The 17824-nt window shown below is 29.6% G+C and overlaps 2 protein-coding genes across 10 annotated transcripts in view; one reads left to right on the top strand and one right to left on the bottom strand.

The window, feature by feature from the left end:
- LOC136982562 (lethal(3)malignant brain tumor-like protein 4) overlaps positions 1 to 4979 on the bottom strand; it is a 72816-nt gene extending 67837 nt beyond the window's left edge. The window contains exon 1 of one of the 8 annotated variants that reach the window (XM_067279066.1): positions 4894 to 4979. The gene's annotated coding sequence lies outside the window, so the exon portion shown is untranslated. Of the gene's footprint in view, positions 1 to 718; positions 880 to 908; positions 957 to 1039; positions 1254 to 1328; positions 1365 to 1405; positions 1560 to 2050; positions 2072 to 4893 lie in introns of those variants that run through there. The other 7 variants (XM_067279069.1, XM_067279071.1, XM_067279064.1 and 4 more) reach the window with 7 other exon arrangements.
- A 1505-nt stretch (positions 4980 to 6484) lies between these two features.
- LOC136982570 (dynein regulatory complex subunit 2-like) lies at positions 6485 to 16523 on the top strand. 2 transcript variants are annotated; one of them, XM_067279093.1, is made up of 8 exons: positions 6485 to 6730; positions 12791 to 13043; positions 13116 to 13339; positions 13526 to 13693; positions 13792 to 13869; positions 15873 to 16013; positions 16133 to 16231; positions 16318 to 16523. In XM_067279093.1, exons 1-8 carry the CDS (start codon positions 6686 to 6688, stop codon positions 16501 to 16503), a joined length of 1194 nt encoding a protein of 397 aa, XP_067135194.1. In that variant the 5' UTR covers positions 6485 to 6685; the 3' UTR covers positions 16504 to 16523. The 2 variants fall into 2 exon arrangements, with proteins under 2 accessions (XP_067135194.1, XP_067135193.1); XM_067279092.1 differs by having other exon boundaries at positions 6487 to 6730; positions 13526 to 13723; positions 16318 to 16521.
- The last annotated feature ends 1301 nt before the right edge of the window (positions 16524 to 17824 follow it).

Here is a 17824-nt window from a genome sequence, read left to right as displayed (position 1 = left end):
CGATTCATTTTTACGAGAATCCATTCGTACTATTATAAAATCCAATAAATATATATTTAAAAATTATATTTTAAGAAAGGAATTTAAAAACTCTAAACGACAACAAAAAAATTCAATAAAAAGTTCCCATTTAAAAATTAAAGGAAGAAATATAAAATTGATCACATAATCAGTATTTTTACTTTCAATTTAATACACGTATACATAAATTAAATCTTATCCATATCTCAACATAAAATTTAAATCAGTTTAAATGATAACAACAATCAAGAACCAATGATTTTTTTAAAATCTTAATTAAAGCAAACAGCATTAGCAACAGAAGTGAAAATAGAACAAAGCACTTTTATGACTTTTAAAAGAATATATTCAAATGTAAATTTCTTCAAAACTACATACAGAATACACTAAAAAATCATGATTAAGATAACTTATCATTAAAATTAAGTCACATAAATAACCTGTTTAAACAAATAAATGAATAAAAAAAATTTGAATGACTCCATTAAACAGAACTGCTTTTTTTAAAATTAAGTTGTTATTACATTAAATTTTTCACATATTTTAAAAAACTATATAATAAACTGCTGGAAACTTTTATAGAAGGGTGACATATAAAAAAATAAGAAGAATTTATCAAATATGAAAAATATAATTTAAATGAAAATTATTACATTATAATTAAAATTATAAAATTATTTTCTATTTATTTTTTTACTTATTTTGGTAAAAAAACTGGTTGGAGTAATTAAAAAACAGGGGGCACGTTCGCTGCACGTTCAGAAATATACAAGTTATTTCAAAAGTAAATTAATCCATTTCAATGGAGGGAGGGGGTGGGGGAAAAAAATGCTTTTCTCAGCTTAGTTTTAGCGGAAAGAAATTAAAGACTAAATCTGACCCATTACCCTTATTTCCTTTTCGGTTAGCTTTTAAAGTAGATCAGAGAGACTTTAGTCGAAAGAATGGCGCATATTTTTTTCTAATAACGTCAATCAAAACTTTAAGCAATTATGTTTCTCATTTAGCTTTTCCTCACCTTATCGATCCGGATAAAGAAATTTTAATGTATACACACGCATGTATATGTATATATATAATTATATACACGTATAAAAATTTTAATGGCGTAAATTACGCTTTTTATCAGGCAGATTTCGATGGGGAAATTTTTAAGTCATTCGAAAAAGTTTCGTTTTCAAAGCTGCATTGGCGATCGCATTCTCTTTCGAACGGGTAACTCTATTTATGTTTTCTGCCGATGCGTGTTCGTATTTCTCGAAAAAAAGAAAAGAAAAAAATCTTTATTTAATTTAATTTCTCCTTACAATTTCGATAATTAGCGCTACTTTGTAAACTTATTACGTAATTATCTAAAACTTGCGAAAATTTATCGGATTCTCACCTCCTAATGCTTTCATTATTCGTCGCTAGAGGGAAAAGTAGAAGCATAAAATATGGCACGTGCTTTCGATACGATGTGTGTGGCCGTCTCATTGGTTCGATTTTATATCGAGCGCATTATTAGAATCGAATTTTAACTTTAACCAATAAACCACGTTCGAAACTTGTGTTGGAACTTAAAATTCTTCACTCCATCGATTTTTTCAATTATTTGTCATTTTATTTTCCCGAGTTATTTTTTTGATAAAACTTTTTTTTTATTTCGGTACAAAAATAAAAACTTTTCTCAAATTCGTTTAGCCTAACCTAAAAGTAGAATCGCCGCGGTGAATAATACCGAGCGACTTTATATCGTATATTATTTTATTAAATTAAAATTGATTCCGGTGGTCGTTTTAACACGGCGAATTGTTTAATAGTTAGAAATTGGTCCGCCATATTTATTAGCAATTTCGACACCTGGCGGCATTTAAGGAAATACTTCTCAACTTTATAATAAAATCTAAAAAATTTTGTTTTGCTTCGTTAGTCGTTTAATTTTAAATTTATTTTAATTAATTATAAACATTATTCTATCGCCGTAATTAATACATAAATAATAAACATTGTTGATTCTTTATAATGATTAATGGGTAATTTCGCTTACCAGAAGCACGTACTTTTCGAGGAAATAAACAATTTTATTTTATTTATTTTTTTTATATCAATGTTGTATTTTTTGATATCGTTTCGTATTATAAAAAATCGTCTATTTTTATTATTATTTTCCTTAAAAATTATATTATAAAAATAAAAATATTAAAACATAATATTATATAAAAAATTTTAATTGTTTTATTATTATTATTATTGGATATTTTAATATAAAATTTCACTCGATTATATTCTATATTATTTATATTATTATTACATGTATGTGTATAAATTGCATGCAATATATTTTTAAATGTAGCTGATCGTTATATGTAATACTGTATTTTGCAATACAGTAAAACCTGTATAAACCGGTACCGAATATTTTTTCCGGTTTGGCAGGTTTCCGTTTTATTCGGATTTTACTATAATTATATATAATTTTTGTTCGTTTTATTAATTACGGTTTATTTTTTAATTAATTTCTTACTATTAAAATACGGTATTTTTCTATTATATTTTTTTATTTTTCAGAGTTATTATAATTACTTCCTGCATTATAATCGCTGCAAGCAAACATATTTTCGTTAAGAATATAATACGTTATGCTTCAAATTATTAAATTTTACACGCAATATACGGTATACGGGAACATCTACATATTTACACGGTCATGTATACTGTACATAATGTGTACTGTAAACTGCGTGCAGGCATATATTATACACACGTAGTTCGGGGAGAAGTTGGAAGTGCTGTGACGAAATTGTAGTTATACTTAGCGAAAGTTTACAGTGAATAATGTATTTTGTTGTTGTTTTTTCACTTTGGTTAATTAATAGAAAAACTTTCCACATATAGTACATATACAGAAAAACCTCGGAACGACGGCCACTGACGAAAACATAAAAATGGCCGTTGTTTGATGGTTATTTCGTATTCATTTCGAAAAGAAACGTTCCTGAAAAAATGGCCACCGTTTAGCGGAGATTCGACTGTATTAGGTATACCACCCACACACACGCATATATATATATATATAGGTATATATCTGTGTGAAAGCCATTATGAAATTTAATGGTAACGTATTGTTAATCGTTTTATTAATTTTATCAATATTCATACTGTAAATCCATTATCCGATAAAATACAGGCAATCATAAATACATAACAAAAGAATATATTACAGTATATGAAATAAATACTATACGTGTCAGATATTTACGTATTTAACGTAAATATCTGACATGTATAGTGAACAAAATTGTGCCCCCTTCTCACACACACAAACAAACATCCATACATACAAGGGGAAAAACCCGAAGTTTTCATTTCTCGACGTTTCAAGGTCCCGAGTCTAAAATATAAAAATCTTTGGGGTCATTTTTTGACCGATCGCCATACATTTCCTCTGTTATATATAACAGAGCCGGAAAAATAAATATATTTATCTTCTATCTAGCTACATACTGTTTAAATATAATATTTCTGGTTTAGTTTATTTGGTTACGACAACGCGACACGCGGGAGATCTACCAAGAGAGAATGCTTCCGAGAGAACTTTCTATGGGAAACTGACCCCTATTTAGGTGCTACAAAAGTAAAGAAAACCCGGAAAATTCCACGTGGTCAGCCAAGTTCGAACTCATGATCAACTACTTTTTGGTAGGGACTGTGTAGTGTACCGTCCTTAAATCCGGTCCTGACTGTATGTATAGGTATATAATATTGTAATTATAAAGATTACAGTGTATGCGAATCCAAAACACATCTAATTAAAAAATGATTCCTTCGTGGACTCACATACATTGTAACTTTTATAATCCAGAAGGAAATAAAAATTTTTAATTCAGGTGCGTTTATAATTTTATCAAAGATGGCGGACTACGCATCTTTAGATAAACAAAAGATAGGAAGCGGCGGCATAGCTATAACTAAGAATTTCTGTATGAAATCTTTTGATTGACGTAGTAGATCTATACATCATTCATAAATGATTCTCTACAGAAGAAAATAAATGGGTAGATGTGGGTATTTTCGAGTAATTTTTGAACGCGATGTAGGTGATTTTCACATTGGAATGCTGATAGATAAATCCCATTGTTTAGAAGAGAGTAGATATTGGGTAGTTCCAAGTGCGGAAACGGTTGGCGCAATTAGACACGTAAGGTTCCGTTTAATCTTTTATATTTTGTGTTATAAACACCGTTGGCATGAAAAATAGAAGAGGTGAGCCGAAGGGAAAAGAGTCGAAATTTCAATTTAAAGAATTCTCTTCTTGTACCAGTTTTTTTAACGTTCAGTTTTGAATTGTATTAATTTACAACGAAAATGAAGTTTTTATATTAAAGAAGGTTAATCGTTACTTAGGTGGACTGTCATGGTGGCGGGACGCACGCGGTGACAGTCCACGTAAGTAAAGATAACCTATTCTAATAAATTACAAATTCTTTCTTCATATAATTAATTTTTCGAGTTATTTTACATCTTTCTTGCATTAGTAATTTATTGGTAATTTATTAGAATAGGTTAGGTTAGAACGTGCATCCCGTCGCCATGACGGTCCAGGTAAGTAAAGATTAACCGGTTATTGTTACCTATGGTAGCGAATATAACGGCTCGTCTCTGAAACAGTGGGGACGCACGTTCTAACCTAACCTATTCTAATAGATTACTTCTATTCTAATAATTTGGTTGGCAATAATTATGGTAATTTATTAGAATAGGTTAGGTTAAGTTAGAACGTACAGTACGTCCCCACTGTTCCAGAGACGAACCGCCATGTTCGCTACCATAAGTAACATTAACCGATTAATTTTAAAGAAATAGAAACAAACTTCTAAATGTAAAAAATACCTCTAAATGTAATTCACCTCTAAATTCACCTCTGGACAAAAAAGAAACGATCTTGCAACTGCCTCGCCGAATAACAGTAAAATCTAACCACATTCACGTATAGCGAATACGATAGTACAGTTCGTTTCTCCAACGTTATCTGGAATGGGTGATCCGACATTTTCGAAGGGGCATCTGGAAACATTTCAAAAAAATAGCATTTGCAACTTCAGAGAATAACGAATTTAAGAAAGATTTTTAAAATATTGTATGTACAGTACGTGTAACTATTAAAGAAGTTTTATTTTACGATAATTGTTTGTTTGTGAATTTTATTTTCAAAAAGTTTTACGTTAAGAGCAAATACCCCTCATTTAGAAAATAAGGCTGGTCCTTTGTTATTGTTAATATTTACGCGACTGCACTAATTTGTCCCGGAGCAAGATACGCCGAAGAGGGGATTAGGGTCCGTTTACCCGAATCTCACTTCCCGGAATTCTATCCGAGAACGTCATAACGCTTTGTTTAATCGTGGGGAAAAATTATAAGTAGAACGATTAATATATTGTAAGGAAAAAAGTACGCCAGTGGCTAGTGTCGAAAACCATGTCTTCAAATTTTTACATCTATGAACAATTTCGTTGGCTAAACCACTACGTTTTTTATTTTTATTTTTTAATAAATTTTTAGTTAACTTCGTATTTTTCGTAGATAGTTCGGCGCCCTACCTAATTAAACGTCCTACCTAATTAAACAATTAGGTAGGACGTTTACATTTGTTTACCTTTGAGATCGAAGCATACCTGATTCAATGGAAATGAGGCACAAGTGAGTTTCTCATCGCTAATTGTTCAGTGCAAAGTAGTGAAATATCGTCGAAATACTCACGTGTACGTTCAATTGAAGATTTTTTAATCTCCCGGGTCCCTAGGATCTTAAATTGGTTATACACAGCAACGCAACACGTGGGCGATCTGCCGAGAGAACTTTCTAAGTGAAATTGATCTCTATTTAGATGTTACTGACGTGAAGAAAACCCGGGAAACCACGTGACCAGCCCGTTGGCCTCGTCCCTCACTACCCGGCCGAACCATAATGGGCTTGCTTAAAGAGGCCCTCTTAGTGCACACGGGGCGGAAAGATGTATAAAAAAAAGCTACTTCTGTTGAAATACGATGTAACAGAAGTAGGGAAAGTAAGATTCTGGGGAAACGTGGATAGAACACACAAGGTTGTTTGAGTTGAATTAATTCCGTGAATATTCGTCTGAAATAATTATATAATTTTTCCGCTTTTAGGGTGATGCATGATAATTGTAGTAGCATCCCATCATAGAAATCAGAGAATTTACCAGATTCCCGATTCCCAATATCCCTAAGGTTAGGACTAGGGATGGACATTCCAGTTTCACTTCTAAAACAGATTGTTACATGAAAATTTATTTAAAATCAATCATTTAAAAAAATTAATTAATAAAAATTAGGTTTAATTTATAAACGGGAGTTCAAAATTTAGCTAAAATTGATAAAATCGTCTGCTTCTGTCAATGATTACTACTTGAGGGCGCTCGAGCCACTCTTCTAGCGGATTAATTAATTAATTAATTATTACTATTTTCCTCTATCTTTGCGAAAAAATAAATAACACACAGAAAGAAATGATATTGTCCAGTCATATTTCTCACAGACGGCGGCAATAAAAAAAACAATTAAATTGGCGCAGTTAGAACTATGGGAAGTATCTGTTGCTACGGCAACCAAAAGACGCCAGTCGTATTTTCAAAACAAGACATTTTTCTGCGTGTTAATTAACAATGGAAGAACAATTAAGAAAACAATTGGTTAAACAGTTTCTGGAGGTAATTTCAGAGTTTGTTCAATTATTTTAATTTAGCCATTTCTTAAGATTAATTTTAATCTTAAGAAATATCTAAATTAAATCACAATCAATATTCTGAATATTCTTTAAAATGTTTTTTTTTTATTTTTTCAATTAAAACATTCATTTTATTTAGAGAGAAATCTTATTATATTAAAAATTGTTAAATAGAAAAACGTTTAAATAAATTTTTGGTGAAAAATCATTTTACAAGAATAATAATCTTTTTTTTTTTTTATGTATTTTATACAAGATGTTTCAAAACAGATGGGCAAAACTTCGTGGTGTGTAAGAACACTCCAAAACAAACATTTCTGGTCGTAGTATGAGTGGTCAAATCAGAATGGCAAAGCTGGTAGAGAGCGCTTTCTGGCAAGTGTATAAAAGTATATATTTTGCACTGTGGTCGTTTGTGACCTCGATGTCTGAAGAGAAGGATGGATCGTTATTCTGGTGCCGAGAAGGTTGACGTACATTTCGTACAAGGAGCTGCCGACGGCAATGTCGTGGAAGCTCGACAAATGTACCGGGAGTGTTTGGTCGGTTCCCGATTGGAAAACGTTTTGAGTACTCATAATGGCAATCGTGCGAGATGGGATCTTTCTGCTGTGATGGGCATGATGTTCCGGGACGGCAAGAATGTCAAATATGATAGAGAGCATTCCCTATCGGCCAGAAGTAAGTGGGAGAGCCGTAGGGTGTAGCCTTAGTGTGGCTTATAGTACTATGGTGGTGAGTGCTACGTGAACAGTTGTTACACCTCTACCATATGCAGAAAGTTGGGGCTATGATGGATAAGGATCTTTCTCATTGTGTGGAATTTGCCCACTGTTCCTATGGCATAGTGCATGTAGCCAGATTTTTTGGCATTTGATTCTTAGACGAAGCGTGATGGAATCTATAATGTACACAATGTGCATGTGTGGGCCACCCACGTACAACATAGTGGCATGACAATTGGCAGTTCTCTTTGAATGTTTGGGCGGGGATAATCCACGACTGCTTAATTTGGCCATATCTTCTATTGGACTGCCTTGCCAGGGGAAAGTATTGCATTTTTCTGCAAGAGGTCTGTAAGAAGTCTTGCCAGATTTTCTACAGGAATGTCCATCAACCATTCAATGATGCATGTGGTTCCAGCACAATGGAATGCCAGTCCATATTTGCTATAGTGCAGAACTACCTAAACACTATATTTTTGTGCCGATAGATTGGGCATGATTGTGCCATCCCTTGGTCTCCATGATCTCCTGATCTGTCCTGTCTCAACATTTTTGTGGGGACATCTTGAGCATTGTGTACAAGACTCTCATTGAAATCCAAGACCATCACCAGAATTAGTGTCACTGCTACAGCTATGCATAAGATGCTTAGTATTTTCCAAAAAGTATGTGATTCATTCTGTCAACACTATGAAGCATTCATCACAATTGGCAGTTGCTCTGTCAAGCAATTACTTTAATTATCCATTACGAAAGATTCTTTTTCATGTTCAGTGTCATTAGTCATTACTGTGTTTGTGCCTCAATATGTCATGTTCTATGATTAGAAATGTTTGTTTTGGTTATCTTTCACCTTTAAAGTTTTGCTCATTTTTTTGAAACATATTACATAATGATAGAATCTGAATTTGTAAAACTTTGCTGAAATTGAAAATTAAAGTTAATTATTTTAGCAAAATACTGATGTAGGCCTGGCAGTGGCCAGTGTATAAAATCACCAAACATTGGTTGTTAACAAACATGTGCTGTAATAATTTGGTCTTGTGCATTCATTTTTAATTATGAACACAGGGGAATAAAATAACATCAGTCAATCCTGCAGTCAAGACTGGACTATAGAACCCCATTTTCCAACACCTATGTCTAAAATAGTTGAGTACAATACAAGACTAACTTGTAAGTTCAATTTCAAACAAATACTAAATATTCAAATATCTGCATATGCTATCGCAGAAACCCCACCATTTACAAATTATCAAGGACTGGCAAAGATAAAGTAAACAGCAAAAGAGCTCTCAGAATATAGTCTAACCTTGTGATAGATGAAAGATTTAACTGACAATTAGTGTACCTTTCTACAAACAGATCTTTAAGAAGCAAAGTGATGGAGCAAAAACTTAATATTGATAGCAATAATCTGGTAACTATTCTAGCATAGTTTGCAATGGAACTTGTAGTATCTACAAATCTTAACAAGGCCAATTACAGCATTTGTTTGATGAACACAAGCTATGAATACTAGAAATATTTAAGGCCACATTAAAAGGAGATGCATAATTAACAAGGACTGCAAATCTCTATTTGCCTCATGGCAATCTTTATACAATAATCCACATAAGAACATTTCATCACAAGATGGACAAGTCAACCACATGTAGAAATACTGTATATATGTTTATTTGTTTTATAATCATTTAATATTTTATTTTACTTATCATAACTCTTCATAATTATGTTTTTAATCACAAACATATGAGAAATATAGCATGTTCTATATCTTAAAAATAAATAACATCACTTATTGAGTAACATTCCAATATTGAATATTATCAAATTGAAGCTAGATTGGAAACCTGATGCAAACTTATAAAATATGCCAAAAACATTTGTTTTCTTAATGCATTTTCTGGAAATGCAAGGATGGTGTTAAGATTTTCACATTAATCATAGTTTCAGCATTGTTCATTGGTTTTAGCAATTTTTTCTTCATTCCATTTCTCCAGGTGTTTGGTTATTATTGTCTTTTATGTTATTATTTTAATTATTATTGTTTATGTTAGAATTGTCAAAGTTCATCTGTTTCTTTCATGTAACATATTCTTTAAATTTGTTGAAACTATTCTAATATTAAATGAGTTGTTAAATGACATTTCATGCTATTTCTTTCCATTCAAATTCATGACCCTTATTGATGCAGAAAGAAACGTTTTCTAATGAATCACAAATTGGAAATACAATATACAAGTATGTTTTATATGAGCTTTTCATAGGCCTTATTGATTAATTCCCTTCAATATGCAAAAATGTAAAAATAGTACATTCATGGATTAATCATTATTATTTTATGTATTGTTAGATAAAAGCTACAACTGTAATAATACAATCTACAATGTTTATTTAAATTTAAATTTTAAAAGGAATTTTTTTCATGTATATTATTTTATCAAATTTTTTTTTTGTGAAATTATCAATTTGACAAATGAGTGGATCATGTATAAAAGTTTTCTGATTTTCAGAAAATGGAACGAATGTGAAAATGTTACTAAAACAAAAGAATGGCTGGAACAAGAAAATAAAAAAATACATATAGTCAGCCTACCACAGATCTATCATTAATGATAGCTTTAAAACCATCAATGTTTTCATACAATCATACTGCACTACATAGAACGAACAGAACACGATACGTGTGCATGTAAAGGCAGGTGGTAGGTGCATGCATGCACAACACATATAGACACCTACTGCAATAATTATAATACTTTTTGTAATACAAATCAGAATTATTTTTTTTGGTAAAAATGGGCAAATTAGGACATTCAAAAGGAAATTTTTCAATTGAGACAAAGTATCCAAATCGGGGACAAATGCCAAAAATTCTGGATTTACAACAACTCTAAATATGTCCATCTTTTTCTTAACTTTCTACTCATTACTTTAATGGAAAAAAAATTCAACAGTTTACTTAATTTTGGCAAATTTAAACATAAGAATTACAGAAACTGAAAGAAGTATCTGAATGAAATAACTTCTGCAATGTACTTTAAAAGACCAAAAATGTTTTGATCTATTCACATAGGTCTTCATCAGCTAGAACAGCAAAAGTTTAAAAGAATACAAAGAACATACTAAATAAAATAGAACATGTGTAATGTTTTAAACTCAATGTAATAAAAATTAATTATCATCTTATTTCTTATGTTTTTTATTTAACATTAAAAATGAAATAAAAGTACATAAACATTTCCTGTGGTTAATACAAGATTGCTTTATAAATTTCTAGCATCTAGAAGTTTTTTGAGTAAATTAGGGTTCTTAGAGGGCCTAATGATACTAGCTTCATTCCATTTTACTCATGTGACTTAGGCTTCAAGTTTTGCATTATCCAGATGTTTTTCCACCATATACTGTACTTTATGTTCTTTAATTCTTTGTGGTAGATTATGTCCAGTAGCTTCTACATACATTAGTTGTCTGTTGAATCAGTAGTTCTCTAATGGGATGGAGTATCCACCCAAGGATTTAGTGTATCAATTCTGTAGCTTATCATTTCTTGGAATTCTAAATACAGGGTGTTTCACAATGTTTAGATGATTTCAAAGTGAATAATTTGCATTAAAACCAAGATACAGTGATGGTGGCACCCTTTATTAGTAGTGCAGACTGTCAATTTTCATCTCATATAGGTTACTACATAGTATCATGGCACACTGATCGAAGCAACATTGTGCATTTGCAGTAGAGTGCTATTTTCCCATTGGCGAATCTGTCATGCACGTGCAACATGAATTTCGTAAACATTTTAAGATTCAGCCATGATATCCAATTCCTGTTTGTGGAACAATATCGAATTGGGTAAAAAATTTCCATGAAACTGCCAATGCATACCACACAGTCAACAAGACCTTTGAAGTTTTCCGTGAAGCTTTTGGCAACCGCATAATTTCCAAACTTGCATGTTTCGAATGGCCACTTTGCTTGCCTGATTTAACCCCACCAGACTTTTACCTATGGGGTTATTTGAAGGCGAGAGTGTACTCTGACTGGCCAAGAAGCTTGGAACAATTAAGAGATTGAATTTGAGATGAAATTTCCACACTTCCTCCAGCAGTTACAAAAAATGTGTTCAAAAACTGGGTGGAACACCTCGAGTCTTGTGTAGCCGTGAATGGTCGTCATTTGTCCGAAGTAGTATTTCATAAGTAAAATTGAATAAATTTTGTACCTTGTGTAAAATTTTCAACTTTTTTTTTAACAATTAGTTTTTGAGTTATTCAACTTTGAAACTGTCAAAACATTGTGAAACACCATGTACTGTACCATCAGATTGAGCATATAGAAGAGGTTTGTTATTTCTTCTATTTTATTTATTTATTTATATTATTTATTTATTACGCATACTGGATTTTTATTCCTTGATGCGGGTTGTTATTTCTTCTAGTAAGGTCATTTATTATACTCATAAGGTTTTGTTCATTTATTATGTTTTATTGTCTAATTTCATTTTTATGTTGAGTTTAAAATTTTACACGTGTTCTGGTTTATTTAGAAGGTTCTTTGTATTCTTTTTTCAAATTTTTGTTGGTTCAACTCGGGCAAATCCTGACAAAAATTTTTGGGCATGTTGAAAGTTATAATAAGAATAATAGGTCTATCTCTAGCACTAAACAATAAGCAGAAACGTTATTTGGTGTGAATAAAAAGTATGGACTATTATAAAGCCCATTATATCCACACATGAAATATATGAAATATATTATGAAAAAGTATTAAAAATTTATGATGATAATTCAAATTTTGTGGGCCCAGGACTTAAGCCCTATTAATCTCTATGTAGATCCGCCCCCGTACACAATATATGTGCGCCGACTGGGTATTGCAAGCTTTCGATACAATCTGGCCGTGTTAAATTCTTCGTACGACATCATGCAAGTGCACTTGTTTGCTGTGGAAAACCTCCACATAAGCAAGCGATCGAGTTCCCACAAGCATGGCATTGACTTAAAATGACTAGCTGCTAGCTGCCAACATAAAAGAAACACAAATGATAAAAGAGTTTACATGCTAGAATAAATTATTATTGGCATATTTGTTCTCATATAAAAAGTATATTGACAGTCAAAACTTTCTCTTAAGCATGTGGTGCATTCTAAGCAAGCCCAGAGAACTTGTCCCTGGTTCAATTGATGAACACCTATTTGAGTAGGTTGAAACATTTTTGGTTCATTAAAGTTGGTTTGGTTTATATATCACTAGAGTATTTAAGGCGTGCTACTTATTTCATTAGAAATATTTAAATTCTTTTTTATATTTTTTAGTTTAAAATTTTTAAAGAAAATGAGTTGACTCATCTGAATGAGAAAAAATTAAATGCTCTACTGATACCATTATTAAGAGAGAAGAAATTAAAAGAAGTTCAAAAAGATGGAGAACTGATGTTTCAACAATTTCAGAAAATGTTAGATATGAAAAATGAATTATGTTCATTTTTTGAAAAGGAATTTCAAGTAGCAGAAATGCAATATATAAGAACAATTAGTCATTATTATGAAATTTTTAATGAAATTATTGGTAAGTTTATATTTTATAATGTTTTTCTTTATTTTTTCACATATAAAAACATGTTATTCATAAACATTTCAGAAACATTTCAGCATAGAGCCCAAGATATATATTTTAATTTATCAAGTCAACTAACATTTTTCAGAGAAAAATATGAAAAGACTCACAGAGACATAAATGAGAGACATAATGATGATATTAGAAAGATTAATGAGATAAAAATGGAAGAAAAAGCTAATTATGAAGAAAATCAGAAATGTTTAGAAGATAAATATGAAAAACAGATAAATGAGTTGAAAAAGCAAGTAAATATATTAATTAATATCTATATATATCCAATCCCAACTTATTCTAATGATCAAATAATAAGGCATATAACTATCAAACCACAACTTGACTAATTAATTCACTTAATTTATTTGATCATTAAATATATTAAAGAATTACAAATCACTTTTTAATAATAAATAAAGATATTATATATTATTTAGGAAATAGATCAAAAACAGGAAATAAAAGTTGCAATAGAACCAACAATAGAAAAACTTTGGAAATTAATTATAGAATGTTATAAGAGTTACCATGTTAGCACTTTAGAACAAAGGACCTTGTATGAAAATTTAATAGAAAAGGATAAAAAATGTATTGAAGAAATTAAGGTGAATAGAGAAAAGATATTAGCTAAAAAGGTAAGTTTAATTTTTCAAAATATTTATTTATTTAAAACATGTTAAAGTACTGGTAATATACATTTCAGAAAAATATTGCAAAATTACAACAAAAAATTAAAAATATTAAAGAGTTCCAATATGAAGAGCTTTATAAACAAGAAAAGGTTTGTTTCTATTTATTTCCAAACTCAATGGCAAAGTTGTATTAAAATAGAGCATGCTCCAAAAGTTGCAATACATAGCAAAATTTAACACTTTTATAAAGAATCACATTTTTGTAATAGCTATCTCTATATATTGGTCATTTCTTCAAACATACATGGACTCATCTCCCTCACTCAAACTGAATCTTGTGTTAATACAGAAGTTATATACCTAATTGAATGAATGTTTCTTTAGGCCAGTCATGAGAAACCTATGGCCTGTGGTCCTAATTTGTAGTCCCAAGGCTTTAGTAATGCAACTTTATTTTCCTGTTTTTTCCTCGTGTCATTACGCAACCCTAATTAACCTAATATTTGTGACATTCAAACTAGATCAGTGAAAAAATAAACTATATTTGACTTGTTTGCCTATCATTAGCATATATTATTTTAGAGTCTAGTGCAGTGGTTGCCAACCTGTCTGACTTCATAATTTTGAATCCCACAGACCATTATCATGAATTTTTTAAATGATACAAACATCTACAATACTAATCATAAAAGTTCCATTTTAGTTTGTTATAATTAAACAAGTGACTTTCATATTAATAAATTAGTGTGAAGTTTGTTGCTTGTTTGAAATAAGTTTATGGATTGTTGCCTCTTTTTCATGAAGGCTGACAACTGCACTCAAAACAGTATTTATTGTTGATTATTTATTTAAATTTTATGTTCTTTTTACCACAAAGAATTAACTTTGTGGTAAAAGCAACCAAGCATTTTGCATTTCTTTCATACTTTGTGTAACCTTGAGTCAATCAATGTCCAAATTTCTCCATAGACCACCAAAATTTTCTTGATGGTCCATGAACCACTAGCTGGTAACTACTGGTATAGTGTACCAGAGGCTATGGAGTGTGTTGGTACTCATCAAGCTTAAAGCAGCAAGTCCTTAAGAAAAAATGAATGTGGCCTACCAGAAACGATAAAGTTCACTTTCAGCTGTTCAGAAAAGATTGCTCATTATTTCTTTAGTTAATCCATGTTTTGAATCTTTTTATAATACACCAAAGCCTTCAAGGGCTCTCACAGGTAAAAATTAAGAGAGTTAAGGATCAGAGGATCTTGGAGACCATTCCAGGGGACTATAACAACAATCCATGAACCTGGAAGCTGATGATCCAATTTTCCCACGTATTGTGACTTTTGGAACTTTTTGTGGAATAAGATCTGTGATTACTGAATCATAAATTCTGATCATACTTTAAACTTTGAATTTTTTATGTGATTTACTATTTTGAGAAAGTTTATGAAAGACAATATTATCAAATATTGATATAATTTTGAAATTATGCAATATCATCTTTCATAAACTTTCTCAAAATAGCAAATCACATTAAAAATTCAAAGTCTAAAGTATGATCAGAATTTACGACTCAAATAATAAAATTATAACATAGCAGAAAGTAATTAATTTTATATTTCATTCATATTATTTGATGTTGAATTTTTTAAACTTCTGCAAAAATGCCAAATTTGTTATAATAAACAGTGCACTATCTATGACTTTTTCAGCTTGCTACTGCACTGTTTATTAGAAGGTAGCTAATGAGAATTGAGGGTAATTTTTATTCGAGGATAACTATTAATGGAATAAACCCAGTCACTTTTTTCAGTTTATTATTATTAGAGCAACAGCACAACACTCAATATACACACACACACTTAATTTCAACATACAGTAAGAGTGAAAACATTGAATATGTAATTTTTCGGTTTAAAATAAGCCTTATCTTTCTCCAATAGTAAGTGCACTGTTTTCATCTTGTAGTTAGTGTCTATTAGAATAAATATGGTTTTTAAAATAATTTAATTAATTTGATAGTCATTATATTAATTTTTTTTTAAATATTAGCATCATGATAGTTAGGTAATTAACCTAATTACCATGTATTATTTTGTGAAATTGAAAAATTTATCACTTGTAACAAAATAAAAATCAGATTTTCTAATTTAATAAACAGGAAAATAAAGAAATTCAAGAATATTTTGTGAAAAGAACAAAAGCATTAAGCAAAATATTGAAAAATAAAAAGCAGGAAATTAAGCACTTTGTCATGGAAACAGATGAAATTTTGAAATATTTAAATACATTGATAGAGAAAGTATGTTTTTACAATATTTTTATTTAATAATTTTATGTTGGTTTTCTTAGAAATTTATCTTGTTACTTATAGCAAAATATTCTATTAACACTTTTTAATTTTTATATTTTCTATTTTAGGCTGAAAAAATATTTATAATTAAAGAACTATATTCAGCACTAGAATTTACAGATGAAAAAATTCAACCATATAATAAGTTACCTGAAGAATGTATAAAAGTACCATTTTTAAATTATTGTTTCTTATAAAACATTATCATAAGAATAGAATTTTAATAAAAGTTTATCTAATTTTAATTTAATAGGAAGAGGAACAGGATTTGTTAGAAAATTTCAAGAGAAATTATAATAAAGTGCTACTAGATTGTTGCATTTTAAACAAAGATGTAGAAGATTTAAAGAGAAAAAATAAGGAATTGCATTTAAATCTGAATAGTGATTCTGTTGATTTTCAGATAAATAATTGTGCCTTAAAAACATCCTGTAAATAACATTTACATTAAAATGAAAAATATTAAGTATTTGCATTTTTTTAAATATTAAAATGTACATTAATAATTATAATTTTTTAAAATATATAATTAAATAATTAATCAATATTGTCAAGCCAATATTTGTTTATAAATAAAATTTAAAATTTTTATAATTATGAAAATATCATTATAATTGTAGTTATTTTTATTAAAAATTTCTATGAAGTTATTTCAAGTAACTGTCGACATTGCTCCATTTCTTTATTTACCCATTCCTTACTTAATCCTTTTCTTGTCTTTTTATCTTTTAAAAATATGCTATCATCAGATCAATTTAATGTAATTTAATTTTAAATAGCAATAAAAATATCTTAAATCAAAATGACCTGATTTTATGACATTTAGATAAAGAAATGATAATTTATAATTAAAATTTCAAAAGAAAACTGGAAAATGTTTATAACTTCAATAGTAATCATCTTAATTATAATAAATTATAACTCTTTGTGAATAATTTTATCAATGATATTTATGTATTTATCACACATATTTCAGTATATATATTGTTTACACCTTTAGCACAAAAAACAATTACTTTAAGATATATGCTATGCAATATCAATATGCACCAAAAATAAGATATTTGCAGTTTTCTCTATGATTATTACAAAAATCGTTTTTCATGCTTGTATGGAACGTTTTATAGTCGGTTTACATATATATTTTGTAGAATTAATATTTTTTTTTCCTATTTTAAGTATATACAACATTATTTATGTAACAGGTAAATAGACTTCCTTTTTGATATTGTCCAACAAGAAAAACTGTAGATATTACTTTTTTGAAAACAAATTCTTTACATTTATTTTAGATATGAACATAAATTTGACATTTAAATTTTTTTTTTGAAATTAACTACTGTAAAATCACCGTCCGATCAAATTTTAACTACTTCGATGCCGACCGTGCTAATTCTCGACAGTCAGAATAAAACTTTTATCTAGAGAAAAAGGTAAATAGCTTGACTTGACATTACTATAAGATCCAATATTAAGATTATTTTAGTAATTACTCTATTCATCATATTTTGCTTTTCCTATGTAAAAACTGACTTTTATAATAATATGCTTTAAACATATAAGAAACAAATAAAAATAGCCAGAAAACAATCTAGAAAATTATTAATCCATTTTCTAATACAATTAATTTTCCTAAAAGCAAGCACTATTGCTATCTCAAATTTTAATAATCAAAATTTAGTTATTTGAGAATTGTCTGGAGCAAGATTTAAACGTAAATTGAACTTATAGTATTAATTTATCACATTGAAGATACAAAA

This window comes from Centruroides vittatus, unplaced genomic scaffold, assembly GCF_030686945.1.
Source record: "Centruroides vittatus isolate TY-2023 unplaced genomic scaffold, ASM3068694v2 contig_854, whole genome shotgun sequence".
Taxonomy (NCBI): Eukaryota; Metazoa; Arthropoda; class Arachnida; order Scorpiones; family Buthidae; genus Centruroides; species Centruroides vittatus.
This window is presented reverse-complemented; position numbering and strand designations above follow the sequence as displayed.